This window comes from Chanodichthys erythropterus, chromosome 7 (genome assembly GCF_024489055.1).
Source record: "Chanodichthys erythropterus isolate Z2021 chromosome 7, ASM2448905v1, whole genome shotgun sequence".
NCBI classification, from domain to species: Eukaryota; Metazoa; Chordata; class Actinopteri; order Cypriniformes; family Xenocyprididae; genus Chanodichthys; species Chanodichthys erythropterus.
Window position 1 is genome coordinate 19,013,538 of NC_090227.1, and position 22,023 is coordinate 19,035,560.

General features: G+C 38.2%; 1 protein-coding gene across 4 annotated transcripts in view; it reads right to left on the reverse strand.

Moving 5' to 3' along the window:
* The window catches only part of cd151l (CD151 antigen, like), a 102,309-nt gene that overhangs the window by 23,778 nt on the left and 56,508 nt on the right, over nt 1-22,023 (reverse strand). For all 4 annotated transcript variants that reach the window (XM_067389076.1, XM_067389073.1, XM_067389075.1 and 1 more), the window contains 4 exons: nt 9,426-9,500; nt 9,242-9,346; nt 8,995-9,156; nt 6,208-6,294 (listed from right to left, as the gene is read on the reverse strand). In XM_067389076.1, the coding sequence (XP_067245177.1) occupies nt 6,208-6,294; nt 8,995-9,156; nt 9,242-9,346; nt 9,426-9,500 (429 nt within the window). The remainder of the gene's footprint in view (nt 1-6,207; nt 6,295-8,994; nt 9,157-9,241; nt 9,347-9,425; nt 9,501-22,023) is intronic.

Sequence of the window (22,023 nt, forward strand, 5' to 3'; positions counted from 1 at the left end):
CATCATGGTGTAAATCAAACATACAGAAAAAAACAGCAATACTGTGAAATATTATTACAATTTAAAATAATGGTATTCTGTTATATTCTTTAAAATATAATGTATTTCTGTGATGCAAAGTGTCTGAACAATTATGTTACCTCTTTGGCATTTCATATAGGCTTTTAGCTTAAAAGCATGCACATTTGGAGAAATATTGATGGATTCTCATATGTTTGTCAATATTCTATACAGAGGAGTAATATTTATTCAGGATTTATTGTCATTACTATGAGCGCTGGATACTGTGTTTTCAATTCATACTTGCAGCCGGAGGGCGCTCTGCACCTTTAGTCCAAAAATGCCTGCTAAAGAAGAATAGGCAATCCAGGAACTAACCAAACTAACAGAGGCTATTCAAAACATTTTCAAGACAATAAATACACGATTGAGACGATGTATGCATGTATTGACTGAATTTGCGTCTGAATAGCGCTCCCTCCATGGGCGTGGCCGCATTAGCGGATAATGAGCTGAATCACAGACTTCTGACATGGCTCTCTTTTCATACAGATTACATAAACACAGAATATTTGTTTTCGATTTGACTTACACGATTTAAAACCTGACATTTCAACGTTTTTTTAGACATAAGTCTTATTTTTTTGTAATTAGTATTCACTAAGTTACAGTTAATTTTCTGAAAACTATCAGATTGGAGTTCGTTCAGAGGGAGACGAGAGATCACGCATCATGTTAGTTTTCTTTATTTTACAAAAAGCACAACATTTTGTTGTTACTCTGAGTGTACACAAATAAAAGAATATATTCCACAGATTAAAATGGTGTATAACTCTTCATTGTATGTGCAACATTGACAGAGTCTCTTTCACACTGGTTAGGAAAAAAAAAACGCGGTGATCACATCGGCGTGACCACCGACCCGAGGGAGTTAAACAAGCTCCACAGCGCCACCCGGTGCATTTACTTATAACTGTGAGTTTGAGTGCTTAGGATTTTTCATGGATTCACTGCATTTACGGCCAGCAAAGCAACATAGTAAAATTCAAATAGTATTTTTTTTTTCGAATATTAATTACAGAAGGAATATTTGACTATTTGTGCATACCCCTAACTACAAGAGCAGGAAAATGAGCTCAATGCTGACAGTACTCAGCTGAATATGACATGACGCCCTCCCCTGACTCAGGTGAGACTCATGGTATATGTTAACACTGAAAGAGCATATCTCTCTAGTCTTTTTTTATCAAATGCTGAATCACTGCGCTTCGCTTGCTGACACCACCCTGCAAACAGCCTTGTGTGTGTGTTCCCAGTCACCCCGTTCAATTCTGGGTGCTGGGAAAATGTGTTTATTGCACATAAAAGACATACATTTTTTGCACATAAAACACGTACTTAAAACTAGGTTATGTACTCCAGTTCACTCAAAGGGGGCCCCATTTTTCAATGCCGTGGTCCAAACCTCTGTGGAAAGCAAAAATGCATGTCCTGCATTCCGAGGTAAACACCATGCTGGCCGAAAGGAGCCATAGAGGTCGTTGAGTGAGTCAGGTTTTTACAGTAGGTACTTCCTCTTCCCCAAAAATGATGGCGGTCTCAGACCCATTCTCGATCTCAGACATCTGAACAGGGCCCTGATAAAGTGCTCATTCAGAATGATCACTTTGAAGCAGATCTTCCCGCAAATACGCCCAGAAGACTGGTTCTTTACCCTTAATATGAAAGACGCTGCTTTTTTTCCACATCCAGATAGCCCCCCATCACAGGTGATTCTTGAGATTCGCCTTCGAAGGAGTGGCATATCAATACATGGTCCTTCCGTTCGGGGCTATCTCTGGCTCCCCGCACTTTTACAAAGTGCATGGATGCAGCTCTCTCCCTTCTGAGACAGATGTCACTCCCAGAGCATTCTCTGGCCATTCAGCAGCTCGTACAAACCTTAAGACGCTAGGTCTAATGAGTTCAGCATCTCCGGCTCTGCAGCTGGGCTTGCTTCACATGCGCCCTCTGCAGCTCTGGCTGAAACCATGGGTCCCGCCCCTAACCTGGCAACATGGCTGTTGCTCGCTCAAGGTGAACCAGGCGTGTGGCCCCTTGGACGAACCCTTGCTGATTCAAGCAGGGTGTAGCAATCGGGGTGATAAACAGAAGGAAGGTTGTCTTCACAGATGCCTCCAAGATGGGTTGGGGAGGTCTGTGCGACAACTGTCCAGCCTTTGGTACTTGGAACGGGCCGGAAAGCGAGCTACATATCAACCACCTGGAAATGATGGCGGTATATCAAGCTCTCCAGGCTTTCCTTCCTCTCCTGGTGGGTCACTACGTCTTGGTCAGGTCAGACAGCATGACTGTGGGGTCCTTCATAAATCGCCAGGGCGGTCTCTCTTCAAAGCCCCTCTTCACTCTAGCGAAAACCATCCTAGAGTTGGCCCAGTGCAACCTGCTCTCGTTGAGAGCAGCACACATACAGGGCGCACTGAACATAGGGGTGGACATGTTGTCTTGGAGCAACCTTCCCTCAGAGGAATGGTCACTCCTCCCCCACTCAGCCTAGAGAATTTGGGGCGTCTTCGGGAAGGCAGAGGTCGACCTCTTTGCCTCTGAAGACAACCATCACTGCCCAATATATTTCTCAAAATCCAGGGACGCGCTGGCCCACGACTGGTCCAGCCTCCTTCTTTATGCTTTTCCCCCAATCACGCTGATTCCCCAAGTAAGCAGATGAGTCAGGGAAGGTGCTCACAAAGTCCTCCTGGTGGCTCCTCTGTGGAGGACCCTACACTGGTTCTCAGAGCTATCTCGGCTATCGCTCATGGAGCCATGGCCAATCCCTCTGAGACAGGACCTCCTCTCTCAAGCGAGAGCGATCATATGGCACCCCAGACCTGAGCTGTGGGACCTTCATGTGTGGTTTCTCAATGGGAGCCTGCAAGCCTCCCTGAGAATGTCTTAAACACTATCTCTCAGGTTAGTGCTCCATCTACAAAATGTCTCTACTCTCTTAAATGGGCCATCTTTGCCGCCTGGTGTACAGCCTGGGGCGACGACCCATTGACTTGTGACATGTCCCAGATATTGTCCTTCCTTCCTTCAAGACTCTTTTCGTCAGGCGGAACAGCTTTTTGTGTGCTTTGGTGGCCGCACAAAGGGTCTTCCCGTCACGAAGCCCAGGGTTTCCAGATGGATAGTTGACACTATAGCACTCACTTACTCCTCCTAAGGCCTTCAATGCCCTTTGGGTGTAAGAGCACATTCCACGAGAGATATGGCTTCCTCGTGGGCATGGTCCTGTGACATCTGTGCGGCGGCCAGCTGGGCCTCACCATTCACATTTGTCAGGTTTTATAATCTAGATATCCCTGTGCTTCAGATGCAGGTCCTTTCTGCACGAGCCTCCCTGCTGTGTCCAGCTTATGGCTTTCCATTATGACCCTGACCACGTCTGGGCGTAACTATGTTCTGTGCCCTCTATATATACACCTTATGCCCTTCTGGTGCACTAGTTTATGGGCTTGGGAGGATGACTACAGTGATTCAGTTTCCATTTTCTGGGCTATCCTGTCTTATGAGTATCAGTCACGAGCCCTTTTTCAAGTGCTCTGCCCCGATGCTCGGTCGCCCCCCTGTGTAGCACAGCATGACTGTACTGTCCCCATTGCGTCTTGTCTTATTAATAATCAATATTAATAACACGAACGAGGCAGTACTCGTGTAGTATCACAAGGGAACGTACTCGGTTACTAATGTAACCTCGGTTCACTTAGATACGGAACGAGTACTGCGTACTTTGCTGCGCTACATGCGAGACGCCTCATGGCGTCACTTCAGTCGAATTAAATAGATTTGCCATGGTGAGACTTATATAGCCCAAGACCCCGCCCCTTTTGGCAGGCTCGCTCACCATTGGCTCGCACGTTCCTCGCTGTCATTGGTTCATTTACTTTAACTTCACAAACCAATGGTCATGCAGTTACCACACTTACACCGTCCAGAATACTTAGGACCATGTGATATTTCAGTTTTTCTTTTTTAATAAATCTGCAAAAATGTCAACAATTCTGTGTTTTTCTGTCAATATGGGGTGCTGTGTGTACATTAATGAGAAAAAAATGAACTTAAATGATTTTAGCAAATGGCTGCAATATAACAGAGTGAAAAATTTAAGGGGGTCTGACTACTTTCTGTACCCACTGTAAATGGACGACTTTCAAGTGAACCCCCCATGCAAGTTAATTCACTTTCAAACAAAGGAAATTCCCTGCCAGAGAACTGCACCTTTCTCATTGGTCAAGCCAAGATTTTAAGGTGTCGACTGTCCGGAGAAGTTAAATAGGTCTGAGCAGAGCTGAGTTAGTTCTTCTAGTTCTTTGTTCTTGTTCCTGTTGATACTACGTGAGGGCCACCTGGCCTGAGCCGGGCTGGCTGGAAGGCCTCCATTTCACTTCAAGCCATGCACAACTGCAGCGACCACAAAAGAGTCAAATTAACTGCGAAAAGTTTGTCTTCATCTTCTTCATCAATGCAGAAGATATCGATTACAGTGGACCGAACCATCACGGATTTCTCCTGAGCCTGCAGATCTGGACAGCTAAGGCATTTGCAAGTATCGTTTGAACACTAAAATGGCAATTTAGTATTAAGATTGTGAACCCCTTTTAAATGGTTAGTTCACCCAAAAATGAAAATTCTATCATTTAATACTCACCCTCATGCCGTTCCACACCCGTAAGACCTTTGTTAGTCTTCAGAACGCAAATTAATATATTTTTGTTGAAATCCGATGGCTCCATGAGGCCTGCGTAGGGAGCAATGGCATTTTCTCTCTCAAGATCCATAAAGGTACTAAAAACATATTTAAATCAGTTCATTTGAGTACAGTGGTTCAATATTAATATTATAAAGCGACGAGAATATTTTTGTGTAGCAAAAAAAACAACAACAAAAAAAAACAACTTATATAGTGATGGCCGATTTCAAAACACTGCTTAAGGAAGCTTCGGAGCATTATGAATCAGCATTATGAATCAGCGGTTCGAAGCGCCAAAGTCACATGATTTCAGCAGTTTGCCGGTTTGACGTGTGATCCGAATGATGATTCGACACAGAAGATTCATAACACTCCGAAGCTTCCTGAAGCAGAGTTTTGAAGTTTTTGCCATCACTAAATAAGTCGTTATTTTGTTTTTTTGGCGCACCAAAAATATTTTCGTCACTTTATAATAATAATATTGAATTATATATAATTGTTTTGCAATCATGTTAGAATAAAGCAATATTTCTCCAAATATGCGCAATTTTTTTGACTAAGAGCCCTAACGGAACGGACGCTGTTCAGTGAAGCTGTGAACAACACAAAAAAAAAAAACGCAGCAGACGTGAGTGAATTCATTCGTGTTGATAATCTATTCACAATATAACGTTAAGTTGGCCGAATGGTGAGAGAAGTAGGTTTTAGTTTCACTATCTCAGCACTGATGTGATGATCCGTTAAAGCATATCACTGCAATGACGGACATTGACCGGGAATGCACAGTATAATAACTGAACGGGGCTTGTCATCATAAATCGATTATATTTAGGTGTTTTGCAACTTCAGTGTAGTGATTTTTTGCAACTTCAGGAACGTTTACTGTATTCTTACCTTCGAGAGATAACTTATTGATGTGTGATGATGATCACTGAAGCAGCTCCTGTGCTTTCGGTGTGAGAGCGGAAAATTTCCCAGCCACGCCAGCCGTATTGATTGGCCAGGCTCCCAACAAATCAGACGGACGATGGGCGGGGCTTAGTCTAGGCCACAGAGCGGTGCGCTCTTACTGAGGTGGCTGGATCAGTGCCAGATTTTATCGGCAAATCGGCTCCGATAATCGGCCACGCCGATAATCGGTCGACGACTATTCTAAACAGACATTTAGAAGTTTAATTTAAAGTGCAAGTAATGAAATATGTCATGTAAGTAGAAAAGTGGTCAAGTGCAAAGACCACAAGTGTGATTATTGTGACGGGCACAGAAATTCACTTCTGACCAATACATGTTTGACACATACTGCCATGTCAATCAGGGGTGACAGGACCCTGACCATCTGTCAATATATTAATCATTGTTTAAGTAGTATTTAATCAAGTATATGATGCCATTTTTAGGAAGGCTAAAGTGCAAGTGTTCAGCTACAGTACATGTCACTCTGTAGTGCTTCAGCTGACCTGCACACAGGCTATGCCCACCCCCACCGCACCAATGATCTGCAAGTGATTCAGAATGAAGTTCTCCAGCTTTGTGATGCAACCACCCTGAAAAAAAAAAACAATGAGATTAAGTCAAAAACAAATCAACCATTCTTTTAGTAAGACGAGTATTTTAACACAATAATCAGCACCAATTTTAGTGCAAAGAGCTGAGAAAATATGAACAAGATCAATCTCCTGTTCCTCTTATCTATGGCCATTTGGCTCAGAACTGGATAAGGAGGAGGACAGGGAGTTGTTGGTGAATCTTTTATTTCGGTTTCATAGTCATACCCTCCAGCCACAGCTCACAAACCCCTCCATGGGGTCCTGTCATCTGGCTCAATTGTTCTCTCCCTCACTGAACCTGGTGTCTAAACACTCCTACCACCACCTGCACCCCTCTCTGCTCCCCTCTTCCTCTTTCACTGCCTTGTATTGTTATAGAATCCTTCTTCTCCTGTTCTTGCTTTCTCAACAGTGCCATTAGATCTTGATTTTCACCCTTTGTCTGTTTGGTCTCATCTCTGTTTCTCTTTCCAAATTCATTTTTAGCAATAATATCCTAGCTTTATCCAATCAACCCTAGTGGAGATCCAGAATCCTGGAATTTTTGTGCATGTAATGCACAAAAATTTCTATCAACCCCCAGATGTCTCTGCACGACTGAAATCCAGACTCTCATTATTATTCTGTCAACCCTAATAACTGGAAGAAGGAAAATTCTTTACTCACCATATGATCTTTTGCCAAATTTGTCTTAGATTAAAACTTGAGTGAATGTTTCCTTCTTTCAGTTCCTTTACTCATGACCGTGGAGATATAACTATCTAACACCGTCTCCCAGACCATTAGTTCCCGGTTCCACAAGCATTGGTTTTTGTCAGCATAACATATTTTCTAATATTTATAAAGTCAATTTGATCCATACTTCTTAACAGATGATTAGTCCATACAAAATCATCTAACCCTCAGCTACATTCGCTAATCTCACCGTTTCTCAGCTCCTGCCAAGATAACAAGGTTACCATCCACCAGCAGACGATTAGTTAACACAAATATTCTACGTTAGTCTAATAACACTGCATTTAGGAAATATTTTATATTTTGCTCAGACTGATGTATGGGTGGTGGCAACACATATAAACACAGAGTCTTGTTAAATAAAGCAGATTTGGAATCTTTACTGGGAAAGTTATCTCTGCAATATTGTAGTTAACCCTCTGGAGTCTGAGGCTGATTCGGGGCCTGGAGAAGTTTTGACATGCGCTGACATTTGTGCTTTTTTCATTTGTTCATAAACACATTAATGACACAAGTGTCATTACACTGTATTCAGCACAAACTAGGCTACAATAATATGTAAGGAACATGTATGTACATGTTTTTGTTTTTGAAGGAATAATGTTTATGCGTGGTTATTGAAAAAACAAAAAATGAAATAAGGCAAAAAAAAAGTATATTAAATCTGTGTTCATAAGACTTTTGGGTATTGGAGGTTGTAGACTAGAGTTTTTGCTTCAGAATTATGTACAAATTATGCTGCCTACTCCTTCATATAAAACAATAATATTGATTTAGTTTTTGTAAGTCACTTTTTGTCAAGAAACACAGTATGCATGAAGGCATGAATGACCATGAATAATGGGCCATTTAGACCTGAGAAGACAAAAGAATCAAATAGTAATGACCTGAAATGACTTGCATATTAATGAGGCCTTTCAGTCAGGTAGGGTGTGAAAAAACCCTCTGTAATCATGTCTCAGCTCAATTGTAAATAATGGTATTCTATTAGATTCTTTAAAATATAATGTATTTCTGTGATGCAAAGAGTCTGAACAATTATGTTACCTCTGTGGCATTTCATATAGGCTTTTAGCTTAAAGCATGCACATTTGGAGAAATATTGATGGATTCTTATATGTTTATGTCAAATTTCTATACAGAGGAGTAATATTTATTCTATATTTATTCTATATATCATCACTATGAGTGCTGGATACAATTCATACTTGCAGCCGGAGGGCGCTCTGTACACCTTTAGGCCACAAATCCATATAAAGAAGAAGAAGAACCAGGAACGAACTGCATGTCTTCTAGAGTTCGCTAACCATGGCTTTACCATCCAAATAAACACTTTCAAGACAATAAATACACGATTGAGACGATGTATGCATGTATTGCCTCTAAATTTGCGTCTGAATAGCGCTGGCTCCGTGGGCGTGGCCGCATTAGCAGATAATGAGCTGAATCACGGGCTTCCGACATGGCTCTCTTTTCATACAGATTACATAAACACAAAATGTTTGTTTTCGATTTGACTTGCACAATTTAAAACCTGACATTTCAACGTTTCTTTAGACATAAGTTTAATTTTTTTGTCATTCGTATTCACTAAGTTACAGTTCATTTTCTGAGAACTATCAGATTGAACTTTGTTCAGAGGGAGATGAGAGATCACGCATCATGTTAGTTTTCTTTATTTTACAAAAAGCACAGCATTTTGTTTTAACTCTGAGTGTACACAAATGAAAGAAAATATTCAACAGATTAAAATGGTGTATAACTCTTAATTGTATGTGCAACATTTACGGAGTATTTTGAGTCTCTTTCACACTGGTAAGAAAAAAACACTGTGGTATCGCCGGCGATACCCTCAGACCTCAGAGTGTTAAACATGTGGCATGGCCTATATTATCCAACAGAACCATAGGAAACCACTTCAGCTGTTGTTCAGTGCAAGCATGTCCTTTGAAGTGTACTAACCTCTACTTTATAGATGTTTGAGGGGTGGTCTCTTTGACCGCAGAGCTTTATGACTGGGCTCTTACAGCAACTGTCAGGGACCTTCCGTTGGTTAGCCTCACCAGAGCGGATCCAAACACTCTCTGCCCAATCGGAGGAGCTGTTACTGCCACAGCACTTGAACTGACAGAGGGAGAAGCAATCATTAGCCCAACACTACTCAAGTAAATAACAGATGCATTTTAACAAACAGATAGTTGTCCCACACCTCCTGCTGTAGTTTGTCCACTGCCTTTGTCACATGCTCCTGCTCAGGCTGATGGTATTTCTGAACCATAGTCTTCCTCAGGTTCTCCTTCAGTTCCTCATTCAGCTACAACATTCACAAAGTGTAACATTGAAAGACTCAAACGCATTGCAAACGATGAATAAAAGAAAGAACAAGTACTGACCTGCTGGTAATAAATATAGGCCAAAACTCCAGCGAGGATTTCCAACAGGAAAATACACAGCAATAGGACAAAATACTGACAAAAAGAGAAGGGAGACAAGAGATATTACATCATTCACACTCACTGGAAAAAAAGAAAGCTTGAAGGTTAGCTTGAAACACAAATGGCAGATAAATTAGATAAAAATCGTGATTTTTTTTTTTTTTGGCCACTAAGGATGGACCAAGGACAATTTAAAGTCCCTATGTGGTTTTTAAAGTTGTGTCTATGTGATTTTTTTAATATGCTATATGACAAACCATGTGCAAATTCAAAGGCAACACCATTGCTGAGTATTTTATCTTTAAAACTGCAGTGATCTTAAGACAGTTTCAAAAATTCAGTCTGAAATCGATGGTGTTTCGTACGTCGCAAACTACCATGTAACCAACCACGTCAATGTGCCTGTGGGCTTTAGCATATCAACTATTTATCGCTCTGAAGCAGAGGAGTTTCAAGAGAAGCCAGGTTATCCCAGTATATTTTTCTGTTATTACAAAAAATCAGGTAGATTAAGCAATATAGCAGCTGTATGAGGTATATTGCGATGTTATCATAAACTATATGATGAACTATATGCTATACTATAAGTTGTTCAAAGCGTTGGTATGGATGCTTTAAAAGGCAGCTGTCTGACTCTGAGATGGTGAACGGGAACATGGTTTGTGTAACATTAGCAACACATTATTAGTTGTTTGATAACAGTCAAGCAAAAGGATTATCATATTAGGCAAGGCAAGGCAATTTTATTTGTATAGCACATTTCATACACAATGGTAATTCAAAGTGCTTTACATAAAGAAAAAGAATAAAAATAGAACATAAGGAATAGAAATAACAGTAAAAACAGAGAATTTTGCTATCTGGATGGATGAGCTAGGAAGTCTCAGGGAGTTTTTTGTTGTTGTTGTTGTCCGTCAGATTGGATCTAAACGGATCTATCAGAGCAGATCTAAATGGATCTTCCTCACACGACAGGAATGCTACCTGTTAAGGCACTTCAAACTGATAAACCCCCTGATAAAATCCCCTTTTGCCAAGACACCTCAAACTGCGCCACACAGCCCTAATCCCCCTTCCGGAGATATATTATCTATGTAACGCAGTTCAAATTTCCCCTTTGGAAATTTCCCACTTTGGAAAGTGTCCTGACTGTAATCCAGAGATATCTTAACCATGCACCACAGCTCAAATTTCCCCATGGTTTGTCCCCTTATCTAAATTTACCAAATTTTAACCTAATCACAAATGCTTTCTTCCTAATTCTCCGAGCTTTCAACCAGACAGCAATATTTAAAATGCTTTAAAAGTCAGAAATAACAGGATGATACATAAAAGATATAAAATACATTAAAAATGAAATAAAAACAGGAAAAGGAATTTAAAGAATAAAAAGATAATATGTATAAAATAAAATGCAAACAGTTCGGACATAGCACAGTGCTCAATCAGTAAATGCATAGATAAAAAGATGTGTTTTGAGTCTGGATTTGAATGTGGCTACTGTTGGAGCACATCTGATCTCTTCTGGAAGCTGGTTCCAGTTGCGGCTGGCGTAACAGCTAAAAGCAGACTCTCCTTCCTTTGAGTGAGCCCTTGGTATTTCTAAATGACTTGATCCTGATGATCTGAGTGATCTGTGAGGTTTATATTCTATGAGCATATCTGCAATGTATTTAGGTCCTAGGCCATTGAGTGATTTATAAACAAGTAACAGTACTTTAAAACCAATTCTAAATGCAACTGGAAGCCAGTGCAAGGACCTGATGACTGTTGTGATGTGTTCATGTTTTCTGGTTCTGCTCAGAATCCTGGCAGCAGCATTCTGTACGAACTGCAGCTATCTTATGGTCTTTTTTGGGAAGACCAGTGAGGAGCCGATTACAATAATCCACCCTGCTGGTGATGAAAGCATGAACAAGTTTCTCTAAGTTTTGACTGGAGACAAAGTCTAATTCTTGCAATATTTTTGAGATGATAATATGCTGATTTAGTTATTGTCTTTACATGACTACTGAAACTCAGGTCTGACTCAAAAATCACACCAAGATTCCTGACTTGATTTTTAGTTGTTAGTAGAGTGAAGATACATGTTCACTTTGAGAACTTCATCTTTTTTTTCCAAATGAACCCGTTTAATACATTTTTCATCACATATTTTGGTGTGGTATTAAAAAGCAACTCTGATTATGAAGCATATGTTCATAATGCAATATATAATGCAAATTTAAGATGTCTGCATGAGTTCTGGGCAGGTCTAACATCATTGGGTAGTTTGGTCATGTGACCACACACATTTATTTCCTGGTACTGCCATCTTAACACAATGATGACATTAAAGCTCAGAAATGACAATTAAGTTTTCTAAGTTAATTTTTGAATAGCTTATACATTTTTTGCACACATCATCATGAAAGGGATATCTATACATACATATTGAAATTATATTAATACATGGTTTCCTCTGTTGTCAGATTGCTGATAAATGAAGACGGTCACAATTGTGACCAGTGGTATAACACAGGGAGTCTATGTCCCCTATATGTTATTCTTATAAACTCTTTCAGACTGATCATAAGTCAAGTTTTGGATTTACTTGATCCTTGGTGACCTTGGTGTTTGTCTGTCTATAGGTCTATCTATCTATCTATCTATCTATCTATCTATTCGTCTATCTATCTACACTATATTGCCAGTTTTGGGATGCCTGCCTTTACATGCACATGAACTTTAATGACATTCCGTTTTTAATCCGTTGGCCCACTCTTTGCAGCTATTACAGCTTCAACTCTTCTGGGAAGTCTTTCCACAAGGTTTAGGAGTGTGTTTGTGGTCATTTTTGACCATTCATCTAGAAGCGCATTTGTGAGGTCAGGCAGTGATGTTGGACGAGAAGGCCTGGCTCGCAGTCTCCACTCTAATTCATCCCAAAGGTGTTCTGTCGGGTTGAGGTCAGGACTCTGTGCAGGCCAGTCAAGTTCCTCCACACCAAACTTGCTCATCCATGTCTTTATTGACCTTGCTTTGTGCACTGCTGTGCAGTCATGTTGGAACAGGAAGGGGCCATCCCCAAACTGTTCCCACAAAGTTGGGAGCATGAAATTGTCCAAAATGTCTTGGTATGCTGAAGCATTGAGAGTTCCTTTCTTTTTTTTCTTTTTTTTTATTGAATGATTGAAAAGCTGACATAACATAAGAAGTCTACACACAGAGAGAGATGGAAGATATAGAGAAAAGATAACAGAACAAACATATTGAGAAAAAGAAAAGAAAAGAAAAGGGGAAAAAAAAATGATGACACTGAAAAATGATCTGGTAAGTATATCTAGTATAAATGTCATATATCACATACTGAAGTGTGGAAGTTATTCCACAGAATATAAAAATGGTAAATGTATAACTATAACATACAAAAATACATACATATACACCAATATACATATATATATACACATACAAACATGTATTAGATACATACATACATATATGCCAATATGCAGGGATACGGTATATATGTCTTCTTTATAACATCTATTGTTATTAACATGGTACATTCAGTCAGCTTTCTTTTTAAGTATACTGGACAAAATTGAAGATATAGGCTATTTACTGATATAATAATGTAATAATAATAAGAAGAAATGTGTATATACTTCCATATGTTTCTTTTTACATATCTATTTACAAAGGATATCTATTAATATGCAAATTCCTATTAATATCAAATACTATTAAGATATTTTCTCATTATATTGAGAATTATATAAGAAGAGAAGAGAGGTGAAAAAGAAGAAGAGGGAAAAATAATTAAATAAATAAACTAAATAATTAAAAAAAAAACTTTGGGTGGGAGCGAGGGAGAGAGAAGTACTAAGGGAGAAGATAGAAAAAAAAGTAGGAGTGAAATAGAGAAAATTAAAGAGAGAGAGAGAGAGAGAGAGAGAGAGAGAGAGAGAGAGAGAGAGAGAAAGAGTTGTTTCATTCTAAAAATAGAAAGTCACTGCGATATATCACTTGAGCCCCGTTCTTACTCATTTGTAGGTCATTGGCAGGCCCTTTCTAAGCCACTGGAGTATGACCTGGTTACGGCCTCGCCTTAGTTGGTTGACACTACAACACCTTAGTTAATTTTTTTAACAGTTCGTAGGTCAATGGCAGGCCCTTTCTAAGCCACTGGTGCATGACGTAGTCACGGCCTCGCCTTCGTTGATTGACCTTCCCACATGGTGCTCAGTAGAAATGATACTGAAGTCTAAGCTTCAGCTAGGTGTCATCTTTTGACCAATCAGATCTCAATAACTTCTGCACATGGCAAGGCACTTTAGTATACTTTTTTCTCTCTTCGATTCGAAATAATAAGAAGGAATAGCAACATACAGATGAGAGGAAAAGGTAGAAGAGACAAAAAGATAAATAAGGAGATTGAAAAAGAGAGAAAGAGACAAAGATAGAGAGAGATAAAGAAGGTTATGAGAGGGAGAGAGAAAAAAAAAAAAAAGAAAAAAAAAAAATATATATAAATAAACTAAAATAAATAAATAAATAAAATTAATGGTCCCTTTTGTTGTACCGACAATTTTGTCCCTCTGGGTCAGATTGACCCCAAACGTTTACAGAGCGATTGCATAAGGAAATATAAATTTTTTATATGATAAACTATATATCATTTTTTTTATTTACTTCTCATCTATGCATTTATGCTGTGTTTTTGTGGATATTTTGTATTTTTTACCTATTTACTGAACAATTACTTAACCATGTCATAAATTGGCTTATGAAAAATTGATTTTTAATAAAAAAAAACCTTTAATGATGAACTTAATTAAATCTAAATTGTATTTGGACATTGCTCCATGTGGTAGGGATAGAATACTACCATCTAGAGGTTTGTGGAAAAAGTTCATGGGTTATAGTTAAAGAATTATGGTGCAATGGCCAAAACTTTCCAATAGAGGTCAATAGAGGCTCAATATTAACTGTGTGTGTTTGTGTTTATGTGTGCGTATGTGTGTGTGTGTATGAGATAGAAAGTTCATTCGACTTTGTGATTATGGCCAAGGACCAGACCTTTATTTTCATGTAAAATTTTTCATATTTAGGCCAGTTTTGCTGATTTTATTTGCCAATTTCCACAAAAATGCCCTCTGTTGCAGCCACACACGTGTGAGTGTCTATGTGTCTGTGCGTGTGTGTGTGTTTGTGTTTATGTGTCTGTATGTGTGTGTGTGTGTGTGTGTATGAGATAGAATGTTCGTTCCACTTTGTGTTTATAGTCAAGGACCAGACATTTATTTACATGTAAAGTGTTTCAGATTTAGGCCAATTTTGTTGATTTTATTTGACAATTTCTATAAAAATGCTCTTTGTTGCATACACACACATGTGTGTGTTTGTGTGTCTGTATGTGTGTGTGTATGAGATAGAAAGTTTGTTCCACTTCGTGTTTATAGTCTAGGACCAGACCTTTAATGGAAATGTAGAACATTTCAGATTTATTCTGGATTTATTTTTATTTTTTTGACAAATTATTTGAAAAAAAAAAATAATAATTTTTTTCATTTTCCCATTCATGTGGGGTCAATCTGGGACTAAATCTGTGATTTTTTGTTTACGCACCTTTAGAACAACCAAATCAAGCCCAGATTTTTTTGTGCATTTTAGATAGATTATTTAGGAAAAGTCCCAGAGTTTCATGCCCCTGAGATGAAGGGAACACTTTTAAAAAATGAAGGAAAATGCCAGCGGGGTCAGCTGGACCCCAAGGACCCATTAAGGGTTAAGAAATTAGTGACAGCAGTGCTTGCACCTCTACTAGTTTATAGATACAGGTAGAAACTTTGGAGGGGAAGGAAGAAAGGAATTAGCAGAATATGCTTGAAAAGCAACATAGTACACTCAATTGTAAAGGTACAAGATATTATTATAATGATTATAATAATAAATATAGCTGCAAGCAGCAATTATGGGGCCAAGCACAAAAACGGCACAAGAAACCAGCCAACACGGCTGGGAGCATCAGACCAACTGCAACAGTGAACAATTAAAGACGTATTAAGATCATTTTAGGCATAAGAGCTGAAAAATTATCAAAAATGAGGATTTACTGGTTCATAACTTTCGACCAATAGGTGGCGCTGTGTCCAAATTGTTGTGGTATGGTCAGAGTGAGGTGACAATGACACTTCCAAAGTTTGGTGTCAATATGTCAAAGCACTGAAGAGATACAGCTTCAAGAGTCATTTTTGAATCATGCCTCAAATTCTTTGCTCTGGTATACAAAAACGGTTTGACATATGGACTTGAAATCCATAACTTTTTGTCGGCATGGTCTGAAGATGACACGGTTCAATTTTGGTGAAAATCGGAGCAACGGTCTAGGAGGAGTTCGAAAAAGTAGGTTTTTAAAGAAAAACAATATGGCGGACAGGACGTTTAGCTGACTATGGCAAATTTGATATCTATGTTCTCAGCATAACCCAAGGAATCTACAGAGACCAGTTTCATTACAATTGGTTAATATAGACAAAAGTTATTAGCATTTTTGTAAATTTTGTTATAACTTTTGACCACGAGGTGGCGCTGGTCCGAAACTTCTCAGGCTCCTTCAGGGCATTGTCCTGATGACCCATACCAAATTTATGAATTTTGGTCAAACTCATCAGAAGTTATGAGCAAAATAACAATTTTTCATATCTCCACTCCAGTAGGTGGCGCTGCACCGAAACACTGTATAATGCCTCAGGTCATGCTTGTGATGACATGTACCAAGTTTGGTCTAAATATGTCAAAGCATTGTAGAGATACAGCTTCAAGGGTAATTTTTGCATCACATCTCAAATTCTTTGCTCCGGTATACGAAAACGGTTTGACTTATCGACTTGAAATCCATAACTTTTTGTCGGCATGGTCTGAAGATGACACGGTTCAATTTTGGTGAAAATTGGAGCAACGGTCTAGGAGGAGTTCGAAAAAGTAGGTTTTTGAAGAAAAACAATATGGCGGACAGGAAGTTTAGCTGACTATAGCAAATGTGATATCTATGTTCTCAGCATGACCCAAGGAATCTACTGAGACCAGTTTCATTACAATTGGTGAATACAGTCAAAAGTTATTAGCATTTTTGTAAATTTTGTTATAACTTTTGACCACAAGGTGGCGCTGTGCCGAAACTTCTCAGGCTCCTTCAGGGCATTGTGCTGATGACCCATACCAAGTTTTGTAAAGATACGTTAATGCGTTCGTAAAATACAGCATTTTAGCACAAAATTCAAAATGGCCGATATGGGAAAATTGGATATCATTCGACTCGGCATGATTCCCCGAATCCAACGAGACCAAATTTATGATTTTTGGACAAACCCATCAGAAGTTATAAGCAAAAATACCCATTTTTCATATCTCCGCACCAGTAGGTGGCGCTGCGCCGAAACACTGCATGTTACCTCAGGTCATGCTTGTGATGACATGTACCAAGTTTGGTCTGAAAACGATAAAGCGTTGCGGAGATACAGCCTTACTTCTGTTTTCGCAAGCACTACGTACAATTCGTTCGTGAGTTTTTCGAAAACGGTTTGAGGAATTTTGTTTCTAGCCCTTATGTTTATGTTAATAACTTTTGAACCATAAGTGCAACTTTGGACAGCTGGTGGCGCTAGAGGGATTGAGATAGAGACTCCAAATTTGCTGTGGACAAAGGTCAGACTGTCCTCTAACTGTGTGCCAAATTTCACAACTTTCCCGCAAGCGGTTCTATGGGTTGCCATAGACTTCAAGAGCGGAAGAAGAAGAAGAAGAAGAAGAAGAAGAAAAAAAAAATAAATAAAAAAAAAGAACGCCAACAATAACAATAGGTGCCTCCGCACCTTCGGTGCTTGGCCCCTAATAAAAAAAAAAAAAAAAAAAGAAAAAAAGAATGCCAACAATAACAATAGGTGCCTCCGCACCTTCGGTGCTTGGCCCCTAATTAGGAATGATTATGTATAGTATACTGTAGTAGTGATTATAGTAATAGTTATAATATTCAACAAAAGAGCATTCTATCCTTTTTACATAGTTACGAGAGGAGATAACGGGTTGAAAAAAGGAAAACAATTATTGTAATAGTAGTGCAATATTTGAGACATGGAGGGGTATAGGAATATAAACAGCTGATATAAAATAAATAAGATTGAGTGTGCATACATATTTATATACATATTTATATATTCATACATATTTCCCCCTCTTTCATACATAGTAAAGAAATATATTATATGAGGGACATTTGTTCACCAGTCAGGCTAGTTGGATGTTCAAGTGATAGGCAATAGTGCCATATTGTCGCGTGAATTCTGATACTTTATATTTGAGTATGGCTATCTGGTTTTCATTATTAATGTAGTCCTTTAATAGTTGTACCCATTGTGCAACTGAGATTTTGTTTTTGTTTTTCCAGTTGATTAACATTGTTTTCTTAGCGATAACTAGAGACAAAAGTATAGGTTGGATATATTCCGGTGAGGTTTTTATTTGTGAGTGATCACCTAAAAGACACAATAAGGGGGTTGTTGGAATTTCACAGTTAAAAAAAATAGAGAGATTGGCAGTAACGTCTTTCCAGAATGGAATGACTGTTGGACACGTCCAGAGTGCATGAAAATAATTATCTTGGGTATTGAGAGTGCAGTGGATGCATTGGTCAGACTCCGCTATACCCATTTTAAACATTTTATACTGTGTTAAGTGTGTTCTATGTATAATCTTGTTTTGAATTAGTTGAATTTTGGTATTTCGACTTGTATTAAATGTGTTATTGCAAACCTGTTGCCAGAGATTATTATCTGTGTTTATGTTTAGGTCCTTGTCCCATTGCTTAATTGGAATTGTGTATATTGTATCTATAGATAAAATTAAGGTGTATAGTTTAGATAATAGCTTTCTTGAATTGCTTATTGTATTTATTTTCTCGATAAAGAATGGTGATTTTTGATAATTCTTACCAATTTTAGTTTCAATTACATTTTAAATTTGTAAATAGAACAAATATTGATCTTTGCCCAAGTTATATTTCTGCATTAATTCTGGAAAATTGAGCAGTCTGTTGTCTGTTACCAAATTATGTAAATGTGTAATTCCTGCGTTACTCCATTTTTTATTTCTAAATCTGTGATTTATTGATGGTAAAGTCTGGATTATGCCATAAAGGAGAAAAATAATTTGGTATTAGCTGATTCTGGGTTATTTTATTTACACTCCACCATGCATCTAAGGTATTATGAATTACTGTATTTTTGTATAAATCATGATGTTTAAGTGTTATGAAAGTGATTACCATTGATCCATTTGCAGAGGTATTGTAATTGTGCTGCTATATGGTAAAGATAAAAATTTGGAGCACCTAATCCACCCATTGCCTTACTTTTTTGGATAGTATAAATGCTTATTCTGGGGTTCTTATTTTTCCAATAGATTTTGTTAATTGTGCTATTTAACTTTTGAAACCATTTTTTAGTAGGTTGAATCGGAATCATGGTGAACAAGTAATTGATTCTGGGTAATACAGACATTTTCACTGTTGCAATTCGTCCTATGACAGATAGCAGTAGATTCATCCAGCGATTTAAGTCTTCCTCGATTGCTTTAAGTAACGGGATAAAGTTGAGGTTAAATAATTCAGATAAGTGAGGGGATATATGTATTCCTAAGTAAGTGATATTACCCATTTCGAAATTATTTTTAATAGACCCTGTTCTTTGAAAAGATTTATTTATTGGTAAGATAGTAGATTTGGACCAATTTATAGTATAATCTGATATTTTCGAAAATCTATTAATAAGGGTTATAACTTCTGTTAGTGATTTTTCTGGGTTTTGTAAATATAGTAAAATATCGTCTGCATACAATGATATTTTTTGGGTAGTTGTGTTTATTGTGAAACCAGAAATACTATTATTTTGTCTTATTGCCGCTGCCAAAGGTTCTATAAATATGGCAAAAAGTAATGGAGAGAGTGGGCATCCCTGTCTGGTCCCGCGTTGTAATGTGAATGATGGAGAGATAATGTCGTTTGTGATTACGGACGCTTTGGGGGTGCTGAGTTCCTTTCACTGGAACTAAGAGGGCAAGTCCAACCCCTGAAAAACAACCTCCCACCATAATCCCCCCTCCACCAAACTTTACACATTAGGCACAATGCAGTCAGGCAAGAACTGTTCTCCTGGCAACCGCCAAACCCAGACTCGTCCATCGGATTGCCAGACAGAGAAGTGTGATTCGTCACTCCAGAGAACGTGTCTCTACTGCTCTAGAGTCCAGTGGCGGCGTGCTTTACACCACTGCATCTGATGCTTTGCATTGCACTTGGTGATGTAAGGCTTGGATGCAGCTGCTCGGCCATGGAAACCCATTCCACAAAGCACTTTATGCACTGTTCTTGAGCTAATTGAAGGCCACATGAAGTTTGGAGGTCTGTAGCTACTGACTCTGTAGAAAGTTGGTGACTTCTACACACTGTGCATCTCAGCATGCTCTGTGATTTTACGTGGCATACCACTTCATGGCTGAGTTGATGTTGTTCCCAATTGCTTCCACTTTGTTATTATACCACTAACAGTGGACCATGGGATATTTAGTAGTGAGGAAATTTCACAAATGGATTTATTGCACAGGTGGCAACCTATCACGGTACCACACTTGAATTCACTGAGCTCCTGAGAGCAATCCATTCTTTTACAAATGTTTGTAGAAGTAGTCTGTTTTTTTTTTTTTTTTTTTTTTTTTTTTCAGTTTATAATAGTTTGTAATAATTACCTTTCAATTTCCTATAATTTGTGTCATTTTGTCATCACTTTATTATGGATTATTTGTGCCGTACTCCTGCATAGGAATGCTATTTTGTCCTTTTTGAAACTGAGCCAGACAATGTTTACTTCTTTATTAATGGAATAAAACACTAATTTAATCTATTTAACCCAATATTTAAACTAATTGCTGGAGGTTTGTCATTTTGTAAACGCATTAACACCATAGACCTAGACTCCCTGTGTTCTACAACCGGTCACTTTTGTGACTGGGCATAAAACCCATTTTTTCATGGACTTTTATTTATTTTTTTTTAACATTGACATTCATTGTTTAATATCCTTACTAATACCATACACATTCATAATTGTCATCTCTGGAAAAAAAATTGGGATTAAACGGGTTAATTACCGTTATGTGTCCGATGTTTTAAAAAAAAAATGATACCATTGTGCAGTGTTTACCTCAGTAAGTTGACCGAGTGGATCTCTGAACTTGTGCAAGTGGAGACGGGGCTAATCAGCATATTCATAGACCCTTGTATACCAAATGAAGCAAGGGTGCAGTTACATTTCTAGCTATTTTAAGGCATGAAGTTTTTTTTTCCCCACAGGAAAATATGTTTAAATACATCATTTTGGTGATCAAAGATGAGTTTTAAACAAGTTTTTAAACAAATGTATAACTACAGAAATCAGCAGTCATTCAACATGTTTTTCTTACCATTTTTGAACAGTGCTGACCACGTCCGTCTCTGGCTCATCGCCAACCAAAGAGGAAACGCAGATTTGAATTTAGCAGTTGATCACGCACTGAACATTCTATTCACACCAATGGCATGCTTCAAAGGGTAAATGAAAAGATGTAAAATTATTATTTTTTATCTTTTGGAAGCTGCATTAAATTCTATTTGGCTAAAAAATCTGAGGGGGCATGTACCTCCTTGGTTTGAATGGGCATGACGCCTCTGGTTTAGATATTCACACAACAAAATATGGCAGGAAAAGAGTAAACATTTGTACTGGCTACAGGCACCACACAGACTTTATCAAAGAATTTGCTGATTTTTTATTGGGGTTATGGAACACAGAATCTTTACTTCTCAACTCTTTTAGAAGAAAACAGACATAACCCTGGATATTTATTTGATACAGTTGCAAAATTAATGAAAACTAAAGCATCAACAGGTGCAGACATTTTCCAACAGCACAACAGTAATGACTTAATCATTTTCTTTACTTACAAGATTGATACTATCAGAGAGAAAATTATAACCATGCAACCTTCTTAGGGATGCTCATTTCGGTTAAATTTCTCGACCGACAAGCAACGCTCGTTATCCGATTATTAACCGTTAACTGATAAAATTATAATATTGTATAGCCTATATGATGATAATATGACATATATAGGCTATGACATTAAATAAAAAATACAATTGACGAGTGTCTGTGTCTTCCACGGGTTTATTTTAACATGCAAACAGCAGCATAGAACAGATAAACAACAGAACCTGGATTCACATTATCAAATTGTCACGCACCTGCAGCGTTTCTGACAACAGAAAAAAATAATTTAAATAAAAGGCATAAAATAAATAGGCTAAATATTTTTCACTTAAATGTTTAACAAATTAAGATGACAAAACAAAAACACGGTGAATCCATTGAAGCTTTGAACAACCGGTATTTTAGACATTTTTTCCGTCAAATAAAAATAGCAGGCCTACCTCAAGGATTGTTATTGTTATGACCACGGACGGTGCACGTGTGCATACCGA